Source organism: Megascapheus bottae, chromosome 7 (assembly GCF_031878675.1).
Source record: "Megascapheus bottae isolate mThoBot1 chromosome 7, mThoBot2.hap1, whole genome shotgun sequence".
NCBI classification, from domain to species: Eukaryota; Metazoa; Chordata; class Mammalia; order Rodentia; family Geomyidae; genus Megascapheus; species Megascapheus bottae.
Window position 1 is genome coordinate 45,825,642 of NC_143515.1, and position 19,261 is coordinate 45,844,902.

The following is a 19,261-nucleotide window of genomic DNA, read 5'->3' on the forward strand; positions in this document are numbered from 1 at the left end:
TTGGTTCAAGACCAGCCTGAGCACAAAAGTCCTTGAGACTCTTATCTCCAATTAACCACCAGAAAACCAGAAGTGGTGCTGTGGCTCAAGTGATAGAGACTTAGCCTTGAGCTGAAGAGCCTAGGGACAGCACCCAGGCTCAGAGTTTAAGCCCCATGACTGACATATATATATGTATATATATTCATGTTACATATATGTATATATACATATGTCTATATATGCATATGTATATATATATATATATAGGCAATGGTAGCTGGGTTTTGGGGGCTCACACCTGTAATCTTAGATACTCAGGAGGCTGAGATGTGAGGATCCAGGGTCAAAGCCAGCCAGGGAAGGAAAGTCCTGATATTTTTACCTCCAATTATCCACTAGATAACTAGAAGTGAATCTGTGGCTCAAAGTGGTAGAGCATAGGATAATGCCCAAGCTCTGAGTTCAAGACCAATGACCAACAGACAAAAAGAAAAAAACAGGCAATGGCAAGGTAGAAACACTGTATCATAGCTCAACATAAAAGAGTTATATTTTTTATGTCCTACAAGTACACTTAATACAAAAGTAAGCAAAAGGACAATCTATTAAAAATTATGCATGTATGAATAATACATAGAAAGATATTCAATCTTACTAGTCTTCGAAAAAGAAACAGATCGTGACAACAATATGATGCTAGTTTCAACTGTGAAAATATAAAAATTTTTAAAAAACAAAAGCTTTTGTGGTTGTAGGTGGGGATGGGAGAGAAAAACTGGGATAGAGTATGGGTCCAAAAAGAAATGTACTCATGTCCCTACTTATGTAACTGTAACCCCTCTGCTCCTCACCCTTAACAATTTAAAAAGAAAATGAGCATGGCATATAAGGACACTCATATTCATTATGAAGAAATGTTTATTAGTGAAATGATTCTAGGGAGTGATTTGACAAAACATATCAAAAAACCTTAACATATGTGCAATGACCTAAGAAATATGCTTCTAAATATACATTCTAAAATATTTACATGAACAAAATTTATGAGTAGGATATTGCTTAGAAAACTAGGACAATAAAAGTTGAAAACAATTTGGATGATCAGTAACTAGGGTTTGGCTCAAAACTTATAGAAATCTATATATCACCACATTATAAAATCATGAAATGATAACATAAATTGCAGAAAGAGAAATGTGTTGCTAACAATGTTAAGTCAGAAAGAAAAACAATTGCAAACACGCATAGTATAATGCTCTTTATAATTCATGCATGCATAATTAAAAGATTAAAAGGATACATATAGCCATCATTTACTTTTTATCCTTTAATCTTGTCATTATTTTTCATAATCATTACAACATATCAGTCTTAAATTAAATCTAATATTTGAGTAATATTATGTGTAAATCCCATAAGATAACACAGCTTTTATAAACTTTATATTTTTCTTTCTGGAAAAAAATTTTCATTTAGAAGAGCTTAAGGTTCATATATTATACTAGAATCAAACAGAATTTGTTGGTTTTAAAGTCTATATGTATAAGAATGCCCACTCAGATTTTTGTTTATAAACTAATTTCTTAAAGCTATATTAAGATTTTTCTCTTTTGCACCTTTATTTAAAAGGATATAATGTAAAGGCTTAGGTCGCTGCCACTTTTTCTGCTGCCATAGCCATTGCATTGCTCTTTTGAAAATGCTTTTTCATGAACACATCTAAGAAACCTTTTACAGAACCTAAAAATCTCATGGTGGTTTTTGTTTTGTTTTCATTTTTTTTTTGTTTTTGTTTTTGCTTTCTGTTTTGTTTTGTTTTGGGGTACAGCTTCCACATTGCATGCCCATGATAGCATATTCTAATATTGGTAATTTGATATATTTCATGGTGGCAAAATGCAAGCTCTATTTTGGAACTTTTTAGGTAGAACTATCCTTATTTAATAGTATTGAAAAATGTTCTTGTGATTGTCAGGGTCTCTTACTATTTATCTCAATTCTTTTATAATCCTATGGAAATCATTTAATTATTTTAGAACTTTTACTTTTCCAGTAATCTGAAGTGTCACAACATCTGACATCCCTTAATATGTACTGCATTTTTCCTGTGTATATAATATGCCTTCCTTCACAGGGGGAATGTTTTTCTTAAATATTTACTGTTACTTGTTATCTGTACATTCAAACTGGTTGAACACAGTAATGACTGAGAATAAAATGCTCAGAATTTTTTAAAAAGAAGAACAGTTTATGATTCAAGAAATGTAGAGCCTAACACAAGAATATTTAAACACAGGAGAGGGCAGAGACCAGTGAAATTTGTAAATGTCTTAATGAGATGTGGCCATAGATTTACTATAAAGGAGCCATAAAGTTATATAAAACTTAGAAGGTAAGTATGAGGGAAAAATATTTAAAATTTTAAGAAAAGTCTACCTAGAGTTCAATGATGACACATATTAAGCATCCTTCACAATTAAGCTATAAATGATTGATATATTGCTAAACTTCCACTGTGAGAGTTTGAATTATCCCTGACAAGACACAGTTAATAATGTAATGAGAAGAAAAACAAAAGAGACCTAAGAGGCCATGGAGATTAGTAATAGAACCTAGGGACTTTCACCAGGAGTTCATTGTTTGGAATTAAGCCTAGATCAACAATGACTAAGAATTATAACCTATGCTGCATTCCCAGCAGTTGCAGGATCCCTCCCCTGCAGAAAAAAAAACATTCTTAATCCAAAGAGTAACCTACCAAGGTGATACTTCTACTAGAACCCACAAATACTGTAAAACTGAAAGGTCAGTTCTGACTTTTACCTCTTTCCTTAACAACTATACATGTATGAAAAGAAGGAATGAGCTAGTGAAAACTTCAACAACGTAGGTACTCCTATCATTCATCTGTAACCTTTCACACAAATGCTGGTAAGTTTTATTAAACATACTAAATCATGCCAGAGTTAGAATGCAAATTTGACCAATCCCAAGACATTTTAAGTGTCATTTCAAATTTGATGCACTAGGATAACAAAAGAAATTCAAGCTTTCTCTTATGTTAAAGCATGGGTTAACCCTCTCCATGAGTACTTCCCCAATAAGCTTTTTACTCTTATATATTTTGTGTTTTCATAGCAAAATGCATTCCCATTTGCGTTAAAAGTTTTACTATTAGATAATGAACAATTATGCTACAAGTTGGTAACAAACACTCCTTACAGTTCTTTATGATGAAAACTCAATTACTTGTGTCTGTTTGACTCATGCTGGCTTTCGTTCAGAGGCCTGTTCTTTCCTAAAGATTTGAATGGTGATTGAATAATACTAAGTATTCATGGCCAGGATCCCAACATCTGACAAGCTGATATGATAGCTTATAGAAATTTAAATTCCAATTGAGAGCATCTCATACTTCCCAAGAGTCATCACAAACTTGTGTTACTAAATAAGATAAAATTAGTAAGCAAGGGGCTAAGGGGGAAGAATGGTAAGGTTTTATTGGAAAAATAAATCTGTCAGTTATTTAGGGTAAGTACAATATTCAGAAGTAATTCTTTGGGCTACAAAATTTGGTAAATTTCTAACCAGAGACCTTTTTCTGATAATTTACCAAACGCAAAGGCCTAAGAAAAACATAATGCAATAATATTGTAGAATGACAAGAACCCTTTAAAATCTCCTTGTTTCAAATCTCTTACCAAACTTCTCAAGAAAAAAATTTAATCAGAAAGCAGTAAGGAAAAAAAACCTAAAGCTACTTAAAAGAAAGATATTATTAAAAATTAAGTAGATTCTACCTAACCCAAGACATAGATGTCACATTTTTTTTTCAGAATTAGAGCTCAGATTTGAAATATGGGAATAAATTGTGCTTAGAGTACCAGGTGCTTCTTAAAAATAAAACATGGCTGAGCGGAACAAAGGACGGGGAATGATAGACTGGAAAAAGCCTTCAATGAACAAGTAAACTCTTTCCAAGCTTCTAGTAGAATTCTGAAGACCAGGGACTAGTCTAAAAACCACAGAAGGATTCAATTAGATATCCTCTTGGTTCTTCAGAATAACACAATTCTATTTGAATAATGCTTTGACAGTTGAGAGGAAAAAAAGAGAAACTTTTCTGCTACTCATGAATGGCTTTAAGAATAAATGATGCTGGGCATAGTGCTCATTCCTATAATCCCCACCACTTTTGAGACAGAAAGTAGTAGTATTGATGTTTAAAGACAGTCCCACCAAAAAAACTTAGTGAAACCCTAATAAACAGGCCAGGTTATACTGGTTATACATGATCCCAACTCATTGGAAGACAGGAATAGTAGAATCAAGGTCCAAGGACAGTCTCAGGCAAAAAGCATGAGACCCAGCTTATGACAGAATGGGTTGGAGGCATAGATCAAGTGGCAGAGTACTTGCTTAGCAAGCACAAAAACCACAGTTTTAAGAATGAAGAAATGGGGTTGCCAATCTGGGCCAGCTCTATCTCAAGTCCTAGGCACACTCAATATTTAAATGTCAAAATAAACCTTTGTGTATTTGTGTAATAGGTATCTGTATAATATTAAAAATGAAATGGAGAGAATACAATAGGTATCTGTATCATATTAAGTAAAAGCAAAATGGAAGGAACCCATTTCTTTTTTCTTATTTTGTCACTGTTCAGCTTTACTCTTCATCTCTTTTACAAAAAGTGTCCTGATATTCATCCATATGTAATAACAAGATTCCAACTTTTTGTCAACTAGTGTGTGTATGGGAGGGGAGATTGTTGGATTTTTTTTCAAAATAGTTTGGTATTCTTTGGGGGTAAGAAACAATGAAATTCCTTAGGTAGCAAAACTATTATCGAAAACATGGTAAGATCTAAAATATATTGACATATATGCCAGTAACACTAAGACAGACTCAGTCTCAAAAACTGTAGAATTAGCTTTACTTTTCCTATGCAGATATGAATATGTTCTGAGCCAACTGTGGCCTCAAACAATTTCCTATGGCTGGGGGATTTGAATTCACATCCATTTCTCTGGGAAGAGTTAAGTTTGTTCAGGAATCCAACAAACCTGACTACTTTAACAGTGTATGTTGAGCACTGAAACAATAGAAAGCAAAGTTAAACATAAGCGTGGCAGGCCCAGATCTGTCTCAGCACTGCAGGCCTATGCTGACTCATCTATACAACACAGACAGTAGTAGGTCACCCTGAAAAGCATTGCCATACTTAACAGAAGCCCAGCTCACAGTAAAACTTAAGATTTACTAGGAAACTGCTAGGCATTGGTGGCTCACACATGTAATCGTAGCTACTCGGGAGCCTGTGATCTAAGAATCAAGGTTTAAAACCAGCCTAGGCAGTAAAGTCCATGAGATTCTTATCTTCAACTAAACACCAAAAAGTGAGAAGTGGAGGTATGGCTCAAGCAGTAGAATGCTAGTCTTGAACGAAAATGGTAAGGGACTCTGCCCTGGCTCTCAAGCCCCAGTATTGGCACACATGTGAAAATGTATGCACACACACACACACACACACACACACACACACACACACACACACACATTACTAGGAGACAAAGCAACATGCTAAAAGATGTAGCAATTTCATAATTTGATGATTTTAAAGAATATTTTCTATTAATTGATACTTGTTCAAAATTTAAGTATTTCTTCCTCAGGAGTTTGCTTCTGTTCTCTTTATAAACTACAAGGCTAAAGTTGGAAATAATTTCACTGAGACATTTTAAAGGATTATCCATTATAAAGAAGTTAGATGGCCCCAAAGTATAGGGCCTTAGAAATTTAAAATAAAAAATTAGGTAGGAAGATTGTACAAAGAAGGAGCCTTGCAGTGCCCACTCATATCATGGCAGCAGCCGTTTCAACCCTAGAAGCAAGGTCTATATTTCTTTTTTTTTTTTCAGACAAATCTTCTTTTAATTTATCCTGACATGCTATAATGAATAAGTTACATTATTTGATAAGAGTTATTGTCAATAAGTTTTGCTTTCTTTTCGATCAGAGAGAAAGTACACAGTAAGACTGAGAAGAAGTGCGCACGCACACACAGGGGACCGAGAAGCGGGCTGGGGCTAAAGAGGGTCAACAACCACTTGAACTTCACATAGAGGACACTGTCCAGGGGTAAATCTACTGCTTACAGCCATTTCACAAGTACTTCAAAGAAAAATATTCTGTACTTAAACCCTTTAACTCTTTTAATTCTTTTTTGTTTGAAAAGACAATTTGTATTAAAAAGTAAGCAATAAAGTATTTGTATTTGCACATAATTGCTTATCATCATAACATTTGCAGAACATAAATAATTTTTATCTATAAATGAGCCAAAGAAATCCTACAGCCAGTATTTGTTATAATGTCAATAATTCTTATGATTGGGAGTCCATTTTAAACATTCATTCTCTGTGACCTGTTTTGCTTATAGTGCTAAGTATAATCCTGTAAATTCTTTCAATAGTCACTATGAATCAGAGCTTTATAGGGACATACCATACTTCCTAGACATGTGCATCACAGTTCTTAGTGTAAGGCCATGTGAAGGCACTCTTTTATGGAGGAAACATGTGTATTCCCTAGTGTAATTTTTTTTCATAATATTCTTGGAAAACAAAATCTGTGTTAAGAGGAACATTAGCATATTCTGCAGCAGGCACTAAGCCTGATGTATAGTTACTCCAGAGAAGCATTCTCCATTCTCATACAATTAAAAAAAAATTAAAATTAACACATGACAAGAAATGAACACAAACTATCCTCCATGATGATGAACTTCATTTATTATTAAAGTTAAGTCTACAATTCCACATACTTTTCTGGATCATGGCATATAAACTTTACCTATTTCCTAAAACAAATCATTTCTTAAAAATCACTGTTATATTCCATCATTTTTAAAATTTACTCTTCATCCTGCAGCTGTCTGCTTTCTACCTTCTTCCCTATACACCCACAACTCTTCAAAGTCAAAAGTTTGTAGTGGTACATACCCGTAAGGTGTAGGTAGTAAGATCTTATTACCTGTAAGGAAGGACGTTGATGGTCAGCCCAAGTTTCACATTATGTTCAAGACCATCTGAAGCTACACAATAAGACCCTGTTTCCAAAATAAGTAGATAAATATACTTTTCTCTTTTTTCTTCCTTTTTTAGGTCCGTTGTAGGGCTTGATCTTAGTGCCTGAGTGTTGTCTCTGAGCTCTTTTGCTCAAGACTAACACTCTACCACTTTGAGCCACAGAGCCACATATGGTTTTTAATGGTTAATTGGAGATATAAGTTTCACAGGGACTTTTCTAACTGGGCTGGTTTTGAACTGTGATCTTCAGATCTCAGCCTCCTGAGTAGCTAAGATTAAAGTATGAGCCACTAACACAGCTCTAAATATATTTTTGTTTTTAAAGTCAGTCAACAGTTTTTGACTTAAATCTATTCAAAGCCCATTAAGTATCATGCTCCATAGGTCCCCTACTTTGACAAACAAGGGTCTTGTAATCAGGCCCCAGTTTATTACTTCAGCCTTAACCCTCTTTCTTCCTCTACTAGATCTCTTCATACTGAACATAGCTTCCCTGTGGGCTTTCTGAGACTTCAATGAGGCTATTTTCTCTCTTGTGGATAATTCATACTCCAAGACTCACATTAGACCTCGCTCCTTCTGGGAAGCAAGTATCCTCTGGCCTTCCAATGTTATGAGTTGCCTCATCTTGTCATTCTTAGTTGCTTGTCAAATACATCATATTATAACTGCCCATTTATATGGATGTTTGAACCTCCCTCCAGAATGTAATGTTCATAAAGCCAACATGATAAACCCAATGCTCACTATAGATTGTATTCTACAAATATTTGTAGAAAAACTTAGGAACCAATCACATTTTTATTAAATGACATGAGCAGTTGTAAACATAAATAAATAACACCCAAATGGCTAGTAGAGAGGACTTTGTATATTACCAACCCAAAGAAATGATAAATGTTTGAAACAAAAGGTAAGGCAATTTCCCTAATAGGATTGTTACATATTATATATATTGTAAATTCTACACTGTCTATAAGTGTGTATATCTATTAACTTTTAATATTAAATACATAACATGTGTAAACAAATCACTCAGATGATGAGAGTGCACACACATTTTTGTCAAGTTTTACAATAAAAATATATTGAATAATTTCAAATACAATACATTGGCAGTTAGCCTGTAAATAACCACCTAAATTTAACCATCAAATTAAACACTAGTATCTCTGTATAGTAATAAAACCAATAATTTAGTCTGCACTACTGTTCATAAATAATTTGGTTATTAAGTTCTATTTTTCATAGAATTTGCTAACTTAATGGGCTTCTTGAAGATTATATAGTAATAAGCGTTAATATTTTATAATTTAGGAACACTCAATCAGTTTCAGATATATAACTAAGAGCTTTTTCATTTAAATGTTATTTCCATAAATCAGAAGCTAGTTTAACTCTTCATAAAAGCATGATCAAGGGGCCGGGAGTTTGGCCTAGTGGTTAAAGTGCTTGCCTAGCATGCATGAAGACCCGGGTTCGATTCCTCGGTACCACATACATAGAAAAAAGCCAGAAGTGGTGCTGAGGCTCAAGTGGTAGAGCTCTAGCCTTGAGAAAGTCCAAGGACAGTGCTCAGGCCCGGAGCTCAAGCCCAGGACTGGCAAAAAAAAAAAAAAAAAAGCATGATCAATATTATAAATGCAAGTTGACTCTAGAGTTTGGGGGTTTGATTGAATCTTAAATAGGCCATATGTTTTTAAATCTCACCAAATAAAATAGGGATTCAAAGTAATACAACATATTTATAAAATTTCACTTAAAGAAATCTAAGTGGTGCCCAGCACATTGGTTCACATCTGTAATTCCTGTTACTTGGCAGGTCTGATTAGGAAGATCAAGGTTCAAGGTCAGCCTGTGCGAAAAGAATGAGACACCATCTAAACAGCCAAGGTGGGAATGGTGATATGCATCTGTGATTTCAGCTATATGGAAAACAAAAGAAGATGATGATCTAACACCAGCTCTAAGCATAAAGTGTGCAACTATGTGAAAATTAACTGAAGACAAAAAGATCTGGGGATATGCACCTAAATGGTAAATGTCTGCTAGTAAGCACAAGATTCTGACTTCAAACCCCACAACCACCAAGAGGGGAGGAAAAAAGGGCTGGTAGAGAGGGAGGAAGTGAGGAAAGAAGGGAGAGAAGTGAGAGAAGAAAGGGAGGGAGGGAGAGAGGGAGGGAGGGAATGAGGGAGGGAGGGAGGGGAACCCAAATGGTAGTATAGTAATAATACTAATACTACTATTTACTACTAATAATAATACTAATAATAACAATAATAATAATAAACTGGAGGGGGAGGAGAAAACAAGATCGTTAGAAAAACCAAATGCAAGCAAATGGACTCACAAAAGAAAGCTGCTGAGTATCACTGTTGACAAGGGGATTGGAGAGAGGGAGCCATCCTATGGTGTGTGTTCTGTAAGACTGCAACTAAACTACATCTTCCAAGAAAATCCTAACTATTCATTCAGTGATTCACCCAACACACTTTTGTTGCGAATTTCTGCCACGATCAAACATAGACAAAACAGCAACCGCCTCTTCTTTGTGAACTCAGTCAGATGTAAAAAAAAAAAAATGTTTGACAACATATTCTTTATCACTGTGGAAGACTGATAAACTAACAAATAAGCCAGATCTCTCTTGAGTCTTACTCTAATAATATGCCTCTTCACTATGTTACTATAAAATGCTCTCAGGCCTAGATAAATATCTATCAAATGTGTGTTATATGTCTGGAAAGAAAACTAGGCAATATTTCAGATCCACTTCCATTTGGGAGAGTAAAAAGTCCTCAAGAAACTTCATCAGCTTTTCTCTCTCCTTTTCTGTACCCTCAGCCCTTATTGTCTTTAGTATATTCCACTACTAATAGCTATTACACAATCACCTATGTAATATCTTAGAAGCAAACCCAAGAGCTTTCTTCTTCCCACTATTGCCATGTACCAGCATCCTGCCTTCTGAACATACTTTGGCCCCGCCTTGTTTTCTCCATATATGACCTACAACATTCAAACAGGTTTCCAATTGCCTTAAACCCCATACCTCCCATTAAAAATTCACCCACTACCCTTTCTATCACCAATGTCATATTTATATTGTTAAAGTCTGAGTTACCAATCTCCTTCCTAAACTCTTCACCAGTACTCACTAACCACAGGACAGGTTCCAGCCCCTTCTTAGGATCCACAGTATCAATCATTCCTGAATCTTTAACTTCATCCCACCATCCACCCTACTCTGCATCTAAATTTAACAAAATCTAAGTGTTAATGAGCTCCCTAAAGAAAACAAATAAAAATCAGATGTCTTTGTGTCTTGTCTATCTTGTATATATTGCTTCCTCTGACTGATGCATTCAATATATTTCAGGTAAATTTCTATGAGATATACAGGTGGGATTAGTCTTCAGCTTTGAAATATAATCATAAAAAGTACATTAAGATTTAATATTTTCCAGGTGGCAGTGATTTATGCCTATAATCCTAGCTACTCAGGAGGCTGAAATCTGAGCATTTCAAAGCCAACTCAGGCAGGAGACTGCTACCTCCAATTAAACACCAAAAATACTGAAGTGGAGCTGTGGCTCAAGTGGTAGAGTGCTAGCCTTAAGCAAAAGAGCTCAGAAACAGGGGTTAGGCCCTGAGTTAAAGCTCTAGGACCAGCTCTCACACACACAAATAACAATAAATAAAACATTTGAGATTTAAATACACAGCAGACTCAGTGTTGTTGTACCTTTGATAAATATGAGGAAAATGGTCATAAGGCTGAATTACAAAAAAAAAACTAACAATGCTTGGCTTCGTTTAAAATAGTTTCTAACTTGCTCGAATTCATTTTCAAGGAGATGTTGAGACAGGAGTAGGAACAAAGGGGATAAAGTCTCCTTTATCTCTGTGCCTCAGTGGCTGCCTATTCCATGTAGAATATATTAGTTTAAGAAATCTAACTTTCTTGGGCCGGGAGTTTGGCCTAGTGGTTAAAGTGCTTGCCTAGCATGCATGAAGACCCGGGTTCAATTCCTTGGAACCACATACATAGAAAAAAGCCGGAAGTGGTGCTGAGGCTCAAGTGGTAGAGCTCTAGCCTTGAGAAAGTCCAAGGACAGTGCTCAGGCCCTGAGTTCAAGCCCCAGGACTGGCAAAAAAAAAAAAAGAAATCTAACTTTCCTCGGCTACTAAGTAGAAAAACAAATTGGGGGGGGGGGAGACAATGGTCAAAAGAAGGAAAGCTAGATGGTATGGGGATGGTATGGTGAATAGGAGAAAGGTACTGGTGATGAATCACGGCCAAAATCAGCCAGCACACATAGCAAGAATAGATTTTTTTTTTTTACAGGAAATCCAAAATGAAGTCTAGGATTACTTTCCCAAAGAGCTCAGAGATCCTCTGTATCTGAGCTGACAAGTGATGGAGTAACCTTACAGATTAAATTATAATTTCATATGAGATGCCTGCACTTTCATCTCCACTGAAGCTCAGACAATACACTGAGGATATAATAGTCTTCATAATAATAATAATAATAATAATAATAATAATAATAATAATAATAATGGCAACTATCCTTATGACTTGCCAGGCTGTTAAACTGATTATCTAAAAGTGCAGGACTGAGAATACTTTGATTTTCTGTTGCTTATAGTAACATGCGTAAGCCTGGGTAATTTATAAAGAAAGGACATTTATTTCTTAGAATTCTAGGAGCTGTGTTGAGCAAAACAAGCCCCAAAAGCCAAATATTCCATGTTTTTACTCATAAAATAATGATGATGATGATGATGATGATGATGATGATGATGATGATGATGATAAGACCTGAGGCAAAAGTAAGACTATCTCAGGAAAGGGAATGGTAACAAGAGATGGGGGGGAAGGGGGGGAAGGTTACTTGGGGAGAGAGTAACATAAAGGACAAAGGGTAACATAAAGAGGACCTAAGTACATTACATATGTATCTACATATATATAATGAAACTCACTAAACACTTTAGAAAAGGAAACCAATATAGAGAGTTACTTGCATTTTAAATGTCTGTGGAGGAGGTCAAAGGAAGAGTTGTAGATGAAGAGAAGAAGGAGAGGAGAATGAAGTCATAATATTCAATGTATATCTTATGAGACTAGGAAAATTGAGGTCAGGGATTGAGCTGGGAGGAATGGGGAAGAATGATGAAAGGGATGACATCTACCAAGATGTATTGTAATTATTAACTAATTTTGTTGAAACCCTTTTGTATCATTACTTAAAGGTAATAAAAAAAGTAATTGTTTTTTTTAAATATTTTTATTGTATTTATTAAAAGGGTTACATGATACTTGCCAGATAGAAGGTGCATTAATTCACATACATTGATACCCTTCCACATGTCTTGGTCCCCATTACTAGTAATTGTTTTTTTTAACAGAATAATCATTGTCTTGAAATACTGCCGAAAAAAAAAAAAAAACAAGAAAAGAAAAGAACATCTAAATCTAAGCAATCTCTCTCTTGTGGATATGTAAACTTTTAACCTCTTACCTTGACTAGAGTTTCCATATTTACTCTATTAAATCAACAATAAAAGGCAGCTCTGTCATTCATTATATCAATCAGCAGCATACTATAAATTCTAAGTAGAAAGGGTTGCACTTGGCCTTTCCACATTCTTCCGTGAGAAAGAAGTTAGGACTAGTTTTTCAAAATAATTTATGTTTTAAAATTCCTGAAAAGGCAAAGAGAAAATAATAATGTCCATTTTAGGCTTTGGTTTCAGGAGGCCCACTGATATCATGTATGACATACTCAAGGAATAAAACTATAAATCTGTCTTACTAATGCTCATGCACACTTTTCAAAATGATACATGTTAACACACACAAAGTCTTTTTTACTTTGTTTGAATTATAGATTTCTAAAATCAGCTCGGAATTTTTCAAAGATTTCAAAATCTCATTTAGTTTACTTATACATAAGATTAAATATTCACTAGCAGAACATAGGAGACTCATCTCCGTCATAATAAGAACCCATGAAGTAAAGGTAAAAAAAAAATAATGCCAGTAAGGTAAAAATAAAATTAGAAAGCAAACAATGAGAATTCTGAAAATCAACAAAATTTTATGGAAATGTTCCAAACTGGCAAAAGTAGAAGGATAATGGTCTGGTTCTTTAAAGTGCATATTGCAATAAAACTATTGATTTGCACAGGGTTTTATCTCTAATTTCGTGCTGTGTAATACAATCAGCATAAAACCCCACCAAACTTGATGAGCCAAATGAAGATTCTGTAAAAGCTATGTTTGGAAGGAAGGAGGGAAAGAGGAACTTCCCATCTGTGTCAGCATCTGAGGTTGCACTGTAATCTCTGATAACTTATTAGAAAGCAATCTCCTTTGCAAGGCAGTGGATTTACATCATACATTTTTATCTCTCCAAGGAAATTATAATTACTGGTTCCAATCATTTCTGATTGATTTGACTTTTATTCTTCCAAGGTATTCTTTGCCCTGTGATGAAATCAAGCCTCTAATAAAATTCCAACTATTTCAGAACAATTTACAAGCTCCAGATGACTGAAAGTTCTCTCATGTCCATTTGGCATCCAGGAAGAGAGATTTGCTGAATACATTCTGAAGAATAATACATCTGGCAATCACTAAAACAAAGAACTCACCAATGACACACTTGAAGCCAATTAATACTGCATAAATACAAATTTGTCAATTTTCTTTGAGGCTCAGGCTTCAATGCAACCACCACACATTACAGTAAATCTTCTGCTAACAAATGGACCACCAGTCACATGGGTCTATGCTTGGAGGACATTTTAACAATCAGCTACCATATATACATATATATATGTATATATACTTTAAAAGAGATTTCAAAAACTTATTTAGTTACCTATAATCAATGTCAATATATTTATTTTATTTTTGACACAAACTCTAACTATGTTGTCCATATTGGCCTGAAATTTGTGTTCTGTTACAGACTTCCATGCTGGGAATACAGATATGTGTCACCCTACCCTGCTCATTAATGTTTTGGATTTATTTTCTTAAAGAAAAGAAAGACTTAATATTGCTAAAAGCTCATTTAAATTTGTCCTTTCTCTTGACTTTATATAGACTCCAGACCATGATAAAAGACAACACAAAATCAAAAGTCTTAGCACTAAAATGACTATTCTTAAGAATTACTTCCAGAACTTGTTTCAATCATGGCAGAAATATATCAGAAATCTGTATGTGTGTTTATCATGTGCATATTTTTATGGCTAACAATGGTCAATTTAGATCATACCTGCAATCCTAGCTATCACAATCCTAGCTATTTTAGGATTGTGGTTTAAAGCCAGCAGAGGCAGAAAAGTCCTTGTGAGACTCATCTCTAATTAACCACTCAAAATCCTGAAGTGAATCTGTGGCTCAAAGTGGTAGAGCACTAGGTTTGAGCAAAAAAGCTGAAAGACAGTGCCTAGATTTGAGTTTGAGCCCCATGAACCAAATATTGAATTTTTAAACATCAGTATGAACACAGGCCAAGAAATACATAATTTAATCAGCATTAGTCTTACAAAGGTACCTAACAGGGCTATTGGTGTCAGTAATCATTTTTTATCCATTCTTTAATAATAAATACATGGATTTAACAATGAACTATTTCTAGAAAATAGACTACTTCAACCAAATCTGATAATAGTTGTGGCTTCTCCTTCAGCACCTTCATAAAAGAATTAACTTTTACAAATTCAGTAGACCCAAACATTGTTTGGGTTGGCTACATGTCCAGAAATTACAGGCTAATGCAGTGATTTATGTCTCTAGTACTCCAGGGATTAAAACTATGGGTCCTTTTGAACATATTTAGCCTATCTCTCTTTGAATAACTTTTAGAAATGAGCCACATTTACAAGATACATTTGATTCAGGTACATGCTTTAAAAGACACGGAGGCTTAAACCACATTGAACACTGTGCGGCCAAGAGCATCTACAAATCTTTTACAAGATAATAGTGATTTTTTTTCTCACCAACTGTCTTAAAATCCTGAAAAATCTCATCTTTCTCTAAACGCAGAGCAATTTATAAAGGCAAAGTTATTTTAATCTCCAACTACATTCTGTTCAGTCTTGTACATCTAGCTTTCTTCTCTGTACCTATATCACATTGAAGAAATCATCTTTACCCCATTCGCATTTTTATAATACTAACTTGAATTTGGTGTTGGGAAAAGATGCAGAGAGACATTCAGAATAGGGGCACTGGCATCAGATAGCATTAGATAGGATATCTACTATGCTGTTAGGAAAACTGTGTACTCAAATGATTCCAGAATGATTTTGGAACACTTCTGTTCTTGCTCAGTAACCTGTGGCTAATTACCACTATTTGGTAAGGCCTGTGTAACCCATGGTGGAATAAACCAGTGTTAAGGAGGGTAGCTTTTACTGGTAACCTCTCTAGGGGTCTTTCTCACCTTTGTTCATAGCCCTGTCTCCTAATCCTGGACAGCTAAATCCTTAATCTCTTCAGTGAAATTGTATGTGGACGGTTGGCTCTTAAAAAAACAAGCTATTTATCTGACTTTAAAGATGGAGCATTCAGAGACAACTACAATCTGGAGAGTATATGATTTGACAGAAAAAGAAAAAGATTTTTTTTCCCTCTCTCTCCCTCCAGATTCTTGAAATTCCTGAAAGGTAGAAGTGAAATGCCCAACTTAGAGCAGCTTTCCAGAAAGTGAACCAACAGAAAAAAGAGAAAATGGAGGTTAGAAAAAAAGCGGAGAAAAAAAAAGGCAGTTGAGAGACTAAAAAGAATTCAACGAAATGGTAACCCCTCTGTATATCACCTTTTTAAAAACAATAAAAATATTTGATAAAAAAAATTCGGTTAGTGTGTCGCCCATTCCCAATACCTAGCACTTAGTAAGCCACAAATATTCAATGAATATTTTTCTCCATACAAAGGAAGCAGACCTCTACCTCAAGTAATAATAATAATAATAATAATAATAATAATAATAATACTTTGAAAGAAAAAGCAAAAAAGACTTACTCTGAGTTAAGTCAATGTACTCTCTGAGGATTTTGTCCCTGGGGGGAATTTTACTAAAGCAGTTTCTGGGACTCTCAGACAGGAGAGCAGCCTAATGGCTGAGAACATTAAGGCTGACTCAAATCCAGGGCCTTACATCCTAAACGTCTGGTGTCCCTGTGAGCCTTGGAACACAGGGGCTGGCACAGGAGGGCGGGCCCAGGGCAGTGTGGATAGCCCCTAGATCCAGGGTGCGGACCCAGCAGTTCTCTGACAATCTGGGTAGTAGCCTGGGTTTAGCATTCGCACCTCCCTCGACTCTCTCCTCCTCCGCTCCCCTTCCCCCTCCTCCTTTCCCTCCCTTTCTCCTCCTCCACCTCCTCCTCCTTCTTCTCCCGCAGCTGCCCAACCTCGCCAGTTCAGACCCACCAACGCTGCCCTCTCCTGCGCAATCCCCTTGCTTCCCCGGGCCCAGAGCGCCGCGCGGCCCCACGCACAGGTAGGAACCCCAGACCCCAGGTGGTACAGAGCATGTCCAGCGCCCAAGGGAACCCCGTGCGCCCAGGAGCAAGGTGAGGTGCCCCGAAGGGTACAGAGCAGGGGCGGACTTCTCGAGACGGCGCAGGGGCTCTTGGAGGGGGAGGGCGGTGGAGGTGTGTGTTCTGTGAGAGCGATCCGTCAGCATGTTGGAGTACTGGTGATACACAGACAAGCAACCGGCAAGGTTTTGCGCATAAGCGTGGGTTTGAAGGTTTCGGGCGAAAGTGGTGAGAGTTTAAGCTGCGTCTAGATTTTGGCTAGAAACTAAAGCGCTGGGCAGTTCTGGAGGACTGCTCCGGTTTGTTTAGATTACGGTAAGGAAAGGGTTCTTCCTGCGGGCACCAGGCCTACCACCCCCAAACTCATACCCACCCGCGGGACACAGTCCTGTTCTGGCCCCAGGCAGTCTTGATCTTGAAGGTAACTTGTGAGGTAACTAATAAGACACATGTTTGGGACGGCTCCTTGACACCACCTGAAGCTGAGAAACCCTTGTGCCTAGGGAACAGTTGTAGAAATGCCACTTTAAGAGGTATTTATTTATTTATTTGCTTATTGTTACTGTTAAAGTGGTGTACAGAGGGATTACAGTTACATAAGTCAGGCAAACAGTACATTACTTTTTTTTTTAACACTGTTACCCCTTCCTTCCCTCCCTCCCTCCCTCCCTCCCTCCCTCTTTTCCTCCCTCCTTTCCTCCCTCCCTCCCAGTTTTTCCCTCACATCCCCACCCACAAGTTGTCTAGCCCATTTTCAACATAGGATCTAGTGAGCATCACTGCTGCATTTGTTCCCCCTTTGCCCCATCATTTCTGTGCATATCCTCCCTCCTCCTTTTAAGTTTTGGGGCTATAAAATTCATATTGGCTTGTGGATATTTTTAGTGAACTGTACAAGGAATTTCACTAGCCGGAGGTGAGCACACAGGCATCCATGTTCAAGAGAATGGAGATTTGCACTCCTACTTATACCACGGGGGGGGGGAGATCTGAAATTAATTGCACTACTTCCCCCCTTAAACACTTTTTCTTTACCCTGCTTGTGCATGTGCAGTATACAATGCACTACAAATGTCCTTTGTATATGTCTTCATGGTATAAAGTAAAATGCCACTGGTCTTTTGTGCATGGTTTGACAGACTAGAAGGTTGAAGACAGAGGAGGAGACATGAGAAAGCAGATTATAAATTGGATATCTGGGGGTCCAAAGCCTCCCCTCCCCCCTTTCTTGCTTGTCACTGAAAATGTTATAATTTTTCTGCAGCAGATGCTAAAGATATATTTGTCCTGTGTTCTCTTGAGATTCACCATGTTGAAAGTCCTTTTCCTAACTATGCTGAGTGTGGCACTGGTCAAGTCACAGGACACTGAAGAAACCATCACTTACACGGTAAGGGCATGATGGAATTTGCCATAAGTGCCTTCAGCTGGATTGTAGGATGTAGAAAGATGTTATCCACCCCTGCCGATGTATATATCAAAGGTCATAAATTCAACAACACTTCAGCATAGTGCACATTTAAGCCTTATTGTAAACAAACCCTAAATGATCTTTTGAAAAGTTCTTCGTAGATCACCAATTGAGATGAGGAACAAACTGTAGTGATTTGTGCAAGATCCAAAAAGGAAAACCTCTTTAAATCTAAAATCAAAGTCAGGTACATATTTTCAACAAATTCAATAAACTAATGGGCATAAGAAGTGGGGGAAAAAAGAAATGAGAAGCCTGGATTTGAACATATGTTCAGGATGGTATTCAAACCAAATAAAAATGCTTAGCATCAAGTAAGCACAATAATCCATTTGTGCATGTGATATATTCTTGAAGTGATCTTTACTGAATTCATAAAGGCTATTATTCACTTATACCATAACTCACTAAGCTATCCTTCAGACATAGCTTGTGTATTGCAAGGATGCAATATTTGCTAAAATTGGATTTAAAATGCAAAGAATATGACACAATCTTGAATTTTCTATTAGCCTTGCTAATATTTTCAAATAGTATATGATTAACAATTACTTGATCATAATCATTATTTAATAAATTATTTAAAATAGTGTCTGACTCCTTCCTATTGTCAAGAACTTGGCAACAACAGAGCAAGGCAAAGCTTATTTCAATAGGAGTGAGTTTATTTGTACCTCTACTTTGTGTTTTCTGATTTTCATTCAATGTTGTGAAATGAATGACATTTGTCCTGGATTGGAATATGAAAAACACATTTTTCTTCTTGCTCTCAATGTTAAAAATTAATCTTACTCAAAAGAATGTAAAAAAATTTTGAAAGCTAGCTAATGTCAACTACTGATAATAAACATTATCTCACTTTTTTGGTACTATGTTATCTCTAGAACATTAGTATTCATCTGGTAAGTATTCTTTTCTGTTTTTCTGACCAACTATAAATAAATTAAATTCAATATAAATATTTTCTTAACTTAATGTTGAATGCAGTAACTTCTGCCAATGAAGATAAATAAAGCAAGAGAAATGGATGCATGTGCTGTTTATCTTAAATGAAAATGTTATGTTCTTCAGGCCACCACCTTCTCAGGGAACTACAGTTAAATTTGCAATCTAACTAGACATCATGTATCTAGGTTTGCTA

At 36.1% G+C, this 19,261-nt stretch overlaps 1 protein-coding gene and 1 long non-coding RNA gene across 5 annotated transcripts in view; one reads left to right on the forward strand and one right to left on the reverse strand.

Moving 5' to 3' along the window:
* LOC150060726 (uncharacterized) overlaps positions 1 to 19,261 on the reverse strand; it is a 173,370-nt gene that overhangs the window by 16,379 nt on the left and 137,730 nt on the right. The gene's annotated exons all lie outside the window — the stretch shown is intronic.
* Positions 16,488 to 19,261, forward strand: part of Efemp1 (EGF-like fibulin extracellular matrix protein 1) — a 62,515-nt gene continuing 59,741 nt past the window's right edge. The window contains exons 1-2 of one of the 2 annotated variants that reach the window (XM_090336891.1): positions 16,488 to 16,609; positions 17,952 to 18,039. In XM_090336891.1, coding sequence (XP_090193017.1) covers positions 17,959 to 18,039 — 81 coding nt within the window. In that variant the 5' untranslated portion in view covers positions 16,488 to 16,609; positions 17,952 to 17,958. Of the gene's footprint in view, positions 16,683 to 17,951; positions 18,040 to 19,261 lie in introns of both variants that reach the window. The other variant, XM_090336890.1, reaches the window with a different exon arrangement.